Below are 6,871 nucleotides of genomic sequence, written 5' to 3'. Positions count from 1 at the left end.
TACTAATTATGCATGGTGCACAATTAGGCTACTGTCTAAAGATTACCATTAATATAGATGTATGTAGGGATTAAGGTTGGGATCTGGATCCTAACTTTTTTGAATTTGAAGAATCCTAGAGCAGGGGTTCAAGATAGCTCAGCAGCACACAGTGACCCTGTAAAAACTGAAATGGTAAATCAACAACAGCTGAAATAAATGGAGAAGGATGTGCTCTCTGGATGAATATTGTCTTTGATGTAATGTGGGACAGCAGATTCACCCTGATTTTTAAGTTAATTGGGGGTCACACATGAGGAACCCACATTCAATATGCTACAGAACTGCTGCGAACCTGAAGGTCGGCTACAGCGTGGCTTGGTATGGATCAGCCCAAACCCAATGTCAATCTTCAGAACAGTTTTTGACATTGTGTTAGCGGAATCCCTCAGGCACATCTGCCCTAGCCCTGCTTGGTGGGGGGTGGGGTTGAGTGAAGTATCATAAAATACCACTTTGATTTTCTGTAATGTATGACCCTGTCTAATTAAGAGACTGATTATGTGGTTCCCCTTTTCATGTGTGCACACCATATGAGTGTGGATGGGGTACACACGCAGACGTGTGTGCACCATGTAAATGGCGTGCTCCCTGTAATAAGTGTGAAAGGTTCAATGGGTCTTTGGCGCTAACAAGAGGACGCTGGTGGCATGCGGTGCACTCAGTGGGAGAGACCACAGGAGCAAGAAACAGTTGAAGAAAATCGTGAACTGCAGTAAGGCGCCATTGGAGCCCAATCAAGCGACAAAAATCTCCTCACCGTACCCTTTTAATGGTAGCTTCCTGTCAGTAATTGCAACTTTCACATTCTCTAAAGAACCCATGACATTGCACTTGAGTTTGAAGCTTTTGGAGCAATGCAACATTTAAGTTTACTTGATCACTTAAACGTGTTGGTTTACTCCTTGAGTCTGTCATTTGAGTAGCCTACACATGAATAATTGGCAGTTGCATTAATTGTTCTCAGATACCATCTTGACATCTACTGTAGTTTTATGGATTTTTTGGATCTGGGAGGGGCATTAACATTGAAGTAATCTGGAAAGCAACCAACTTTAAAACCTACAAGATGCCTGAAGAATTCGATTTTTGACAACAAAGACTTGTAAATTCTGAACAAAATGTGTTTTTCTCTTCTTTCTATTGAACGATTTTCAAATCAGTGTGGACATGAGAAGTTACAAACTCCATGTGATGCCACTTCGCCATGAAAAGCAGAGGTTTGATGATAACTGAAGTCTCACTTGTTATATCATGGATCAGCTCCGACACCTCTGTAGAGTGTCACTGAACAACTACTATTGTTAAAGGGTCGAAGGACTCTTCAGGTCGAAGACTTTCTCTTTTATCACCACGGTAGGTGCAGATCAAGGATGGTTTAGCCTCCCACAACTGTGATGCATTATTTGGCAGACTGGGCAGAAACAGATATCGGATACTTCATATCCAGTTCTGTGGAGGAAAACTTCTTGAACAGTCTGCGTGTAGGCACCTAGTCATCACTGCCAGTTGAACAGGAGGGACTGACTCAATAGCTCAGTAACATTGGCGACAGTCAGCCCATTTTTGAGAGAGCAGGTTATAGTTAGAAACTGAGAGCTCATGAACCTAACAATGACGTGAATCCTCTGGATATATGGAGAAGTTACAAACACTGGTTTGTGATTGATCTTCCTAACTGTTCTTTTCTACCACAGTTAGTACAAGGTGTTGGTGGAGAGGGTAGTGAAATGTATACCACATAGGTCTTTGATGGGTCCCAGAAGTTTAATTCATAGACAGAGCTGAGAATACCAGTAATAAACCGTGTATGATCACAGTGGTGTAGAAAAGTCAGTGTTTGAAGAGGCCAGTGTAAGGCCAGATGTGCAGAATGTAGGTCTTCAGAATATTTACTGAAGCTTGTCTAAGTGACGATCACATCAAAAGTCTCCTTTACCTCTGGCATTATCTAGGAGTAGTGCCCCCTCTTCTGGTCAGGGTGAAAAACAATCAGTCAGGTGAATGTTCAAGATGAAATGTCTTTGTAAGTGTAGCAACACTGCCATCATGTGTTAAACATTTTAACCACTTCAGTGTGAAGACCTCTAGGGGTAAGAAAAAGTACTGCATACATTGAGCACAAATATATTAAAATTGCTATGTAATATGGCTTTATTAAAGAAAATATATCACCATGTATCCATTTGCAAAATATAATAGTGGACAACTGGATTGATTGAATTACCTACAGTACATGGGTTCTCCATTGTTTGGGATTAGATGGTACTCTATGGGGCCTTTACAAGGTGAAAAGACAATGGCAGAGAAACGTTACTTTATTTCTGCAGAGAGATATTTGTGGCCATGGGTATACCTGTTGTTTCAATGCATCCAGGCTGATCTGACCACTCCAGAACACACTAACAGACAGGTGTGTACATCTCAGATCGGAGCTTGGCCACACAACGATCCAATTTGAGAATCAACAGGGAGATGGCTTAGAAATATCAGGTTTGTGTGGGATCTCAGATTAGTGTGAGCACACATCTAACACAGCACTGGATATTTCCAAAATGTCACTGATTTATCACATTCTTCCTTCTATGTGATTATGATATGTTATAATGAGTTTTATTTTACTTTATGTAATGAAAATAACAATGACAATAACAGAAAGCCTTCTTTTGTACCAGGCGTAATCTTCTGGTCAGTTAAGTTGCATAGTTCTATGTCTTAACTCACCTCTAAAGAATCTAATTACTCAAACTACATGAAACGACAACCTGGTTTATGATGCTTGAAAGTGAATTTAAAATTACCATGTAATGAATATTTCAAATGATTTAGCCAGCCGAATAATTATTCCCAGACTACTACAGATAAATAATATGAACATAACTGTACAATGTCAACAAAAAGGTTTATTACTAAACTGAAATATTCCACCGCACCATTTGATCATCCATTTTGTCATCCATTTGTTTAAAAACAACATAAACCTTTTAACGACAAATCTGCTCAATCATAATTAGAACATTAACATGTGAAATAAAACTGCCCAAAAGAAAAGCTGGCTGGCAACACAAAAAAGCCATTGGCTATACAAACTGAAATGCCTGATCAGTGATACCTAAATTTGGTTATTAAAAACAAAAAAAACACAAGCCTCACTTTACTGAGCCTGTTTTAATAAAGGACAGAACAACTACAAAAGGACATGGGAAATGAATTGGTCATACAATGCTATTAACAGAAAAGCTCAAGCACTGTATCCTTTGACCTGCTGCATTTTGCACATTTCTAAAAGCAAAATGGAACTGTTCCACTCAGATAACATCAATTGCAGTTGTAAATAAATCAAGACCATGTTTCATGAAATACACATTTTAAGAGGCCAACTGAGCATCACTATAGTCCATATCCACGCATCAACCTGTTTATTTGGTCCAACTGACTTTGGGAATATCATAATGTTCAGTGAGAGTATCCAGGTGTCTGTTGAATTCCTGAAATAAAAAATAAAAAACGGTGTGTTTATAATGGAAGACAAAGTTAACAGTTACAAACAATCAATGTGTTAAAAACTTTGATCTTACACACAATGCCCTTTAACTAAACTGGTTTAAATTGTGTTAGGCCAATCAAACCTCAGTTACTTACCTCAACTCTCCTTTTGTGGGTTTTTTGTGCTTTATTCAGAATACGTTCCATTTGCTGTTGGGGGTGTCACACATAACACAAGTGTTAACAAGGGTTTATTGAGAGAAATCATAACAGTCGTGGCAAGGTTGTCACAAAAGTATGCAAGGCCGTTTTACAAAATGAACTGGACATAGTCCCATAATCGCCGTCTTCAATATCTTAATAATATAGTAAGCTACAACCTCAACTTTTGGCTAAATGAAGTACGAAACATACTTACTCTTCTTTCTTGAATTTTATCGAAGGACATTTGAGCTGGTGTCCTTTTGTCGATGTATGTTTTCTCGTTTTGTTCCTCTGAGTCTTGAGATTGCCTAAATTGTTGTTCGCCGAGTTTCTTCTTTTCTTTCTCCTTCTTCTTCTTCCTACACACACACACACACACACACACACACACACACACACACACACACACACACACACACACACAAATGACTTATCTAAATGCCACTTACCGCCTGGTTAATTTAGACTAGCTACAAATGCAAGTCAATGGCTGTAAGCTAAACAGCTAACTAGCTAACATGTCAACAGAAGAAGGCTGCAATGGACTCCTGTGTTAGCAACCTAATCTCTAACTTCAGATTATAAAGTATATCATATTATATAGGTAAGATATAATGACTAGATATGGAGCAAACTCTTCTAACTCCCTATGGATAACTCACCATAGGTCAATTATTTAAGTTGGGAAGCTGGTGTTTGGTAAGGTAACCGGGCTATCCAAGGATAGTCAGTTAGCTAATGGTACCCGAGTTGTCAGGTTTTCTCAAAGGGTCAATACTTTTAGAGACAAAATACCAAAACTAATACCTTACATGGCCATATGCTGTTTAAAAAATAAATAACTTACTTCTTAGCTGACGATAGATCCCCTAGTCCTTTCAGTTTTAGAGAACCCTTCTGGACACTCCCGTATTCGGCCATGTTTTCGCGATGTTAGGCTGTTACGTTTTTTTTGTTGTGTTCTCACAACGTTTCCGCCTTTCGGCGGAAGTACTGCACTAAACATATTTCGATTGAAATTTTAGGAGTAGCTTGTTATATTTGATGTATCCATTTCATTAAAAACATGTATGACAAACATGTTTTAAATCGTGCAATATACTTTCAATACAATATTTCTTTGAGTGAGAGTAAAATGGTAGGAACCTTTAGTCTTCAGCCACCGGAAGTGTGTGTGTGTATGTCGGACATGTGACACGCGTTGATATGTCATGCTGTAGAAATGGCTAGTAATGTATTATGGTGTTTTGCAAAGAAATTCAACTTTCTAAATGTTGGTGTTCCTACAGTAAGGCCTGCATGCAGTGCCTTATCAGCTTTTCAGACACGAGGATATGCAAAGAAAGTTGGTAAGTATCGTGTACACTTTATAATCAGCATGTTTATACTTAGCGACCTTGATGGCTGACTTGGATAGCTAGCAAATGAATGTTAGCTAATATCATCACTTTGATACATCTAAAACGTCATGACACGTTGCTTTAATATATACCAGAGATGAATGTTGCTGTCAGTTGTTTGAAACGATTAGTGCTTGAAAGAGGAACATTGGTTGCTGTTTTTTCTTTAACTTGTGTTGCGTTATCTTTCATTCTAGCTGCCAAAGGAAAGGGGAAAGGAATGGTTAAAGAAGTACTGAAGGGCCCAGAGGTGTGCAAAGACCCAGTTAGATTGGTCTCACATGCTGTGGGAGTGAATATCTTCAAGCAGGGTGAAGATCCTCCATTGAAGTCGCGTGAAGAATACCCAGAATGGTATGTTGCTATTACTTGTAACTCTAACATACATTTGATCTCTTCAAGATTATGTGTTGTCATGAGTAAAATGTGCATTGCTTTCTGAAGTCGAAAAACTCAATTCAGAAATAAAAATGTTCAGCTTGAATGAGTCGACCTGCCTTCGGTAAAAAAGGGAAGTTCGATTATCCCAAGATTGAAGTCACTGTTAATAAGATACCTTGTGTGAAGGCGGCCAACTCCTCAACTGTGAAGAGCAAAGGAAAAATCTACCCCAAATCACTTACATTCCTTAGTTTCAGCCAGTTAGGGCAACAATGCAAAAAACGTACACCTCCTACCTTGGTTGAAATAATTTAGCAGTTCATGCTGTGCATCCATTGTCTGTGCTCTCTAAACTACACTGTTGTTACTATGAGCTGGACTAGACTGTGACCTATACTATGACTCTTCTTATATGCAAATATGGGAAAGCTTCATAGACATTCATATCACTTTCTGATGCTACATCGATACAATATGTGCATTTAATATTTGTCTGAAGTGAGAAGTTCATCCATGTTATAATGCTCCAGAACCTCGGAGTGAATGGAAATTGCTATTGCAACGATTCAGAATTTGGTTCTGAATATATCTGAATTTTCGAGTTATCAAATTCTCTCCTGCATTGTAGGTTGTTCCAGCTCAGATTGGGCCCCCCGCAAAAACTCCCAGACCTGGATCCTGAGAGTCGTGAATACTGGAAGACACTGAGGAAGGAACACATGTTGCGCTTCAACAGATTACACAAAGGCAAAAAACTCTAGGGGATGTGACAGTCCTGCCTAGCTGGAAATCAAAGAACTGTTTTTTTTTTCTCCTTTTGATATCAAGCATGTTACTTAAAATGAATGGATCTACCCACATGAACAGCCTACCGTTGTTTATTACATTCATAGCCACATTCGAAGGGTGCATCAGTAGTTTGGCAATTTAGTTTTGCCACACTGTTAATACTTCTTTGACATTTTCTGGGTATTGCACAGATCAGTGGTACCGGTATTGGTATAATTCTGCAACAATAATTTGACAGCATGAGAAGCATTTTATCAGGCCTGTGTTTTTATACACAGACATATGCTTGGAAACAAAACTAATATTATTTAATTCGACAAGGAATTTTTTCAGATTTAGCTTTGGAGTCCTTTTGTATAATACTGTACATATTTGTTCTGTGTTGTAACTTGCAGAAATACAAAAGGGGATGTAGCATAATGTATGTGATGTGTGTGTGTTACTAATATATCAATTAATATCAAAAGCATTTTCTGTGTTTCTTTCTAAGTAAGAAAAAATGTGTCAAACTAATAGTTGTTGATCAGAATTGTCTGAAGGATTACATACGTACATAGATACTGAAATGATGC

General features: G+C 38.4%; 2 protein-coding genes across 2 annotated transcripts; one reads left to right on the top strand and one right to left on the bottom strand.

The window, feature by feature from the left end:
* Positions 1-2,922: 2,922 nt before the first annotated feature.
* fam32a (family with sequence similarity 32 member A) lies at positions 2,923-4,726 on the bottom strand. Its single transcript, XM_012828328.3, has 4 exons — positions 4,577-4,726; positions 3,944-4,088; positions 3,682-3,735; positions 2,923-3,527 (listed from the first exon to the last, which is right to left on the bottom strand). Exons 1-4 carry the CDS (start codon positions 4,648-4,650, stop codon positions 3,459-3,461), a joined length of 342 nt encoding a protein of 113 aa, XP_012683782.1. The 5' UTR covers positions 4,651-4,726; the 3' UTR covers positions 2,923-3,458.
* Positions 4,727-4,899: 173 nt separating this feature from the next.
* Positions 4,900-6,765, top strand: mrpl54 (mitochondrial ribosomal protein L54). Its single transcript, XM_012828330.3, has 3 exons — positions 4,900-5,078; positions 5,327-5,483; positions 6,139-6,765. Exons 1-3 carry the CDS (start codon positions 4,952-4,954, stop codon positions 6,269-6,271), a joined length of 417 nt encoding a protein of 138 aa, XP_012683784.1. The 5' UTR covers positions 4,900-4,951; the 3' UTR covers positions 6,272-6,765.
* The last annotated feature ends 106 nt before the right edge of the window (positions 6,766-6,871 follow it).

The sequence above is a fragment of the Clupea harengus genome, chromosome 10 (assembly GCF_900700415.2).
Source record: "Clupea harengus chromosome 10, Ch_v2.0.2, whole genome shotgun sequence".
Lineage (NCBI taxonomy): Eukaryota > Metazoa > Chordata > Actinopteri > Clupeiformes > Clupeidae > Clupea > Clupea harengus.
The sequence above is the reverse complement of the archived record's forward strand: the minus strand, read 5'-3'. Positions and strand labels throughout refer to the sequence as shown.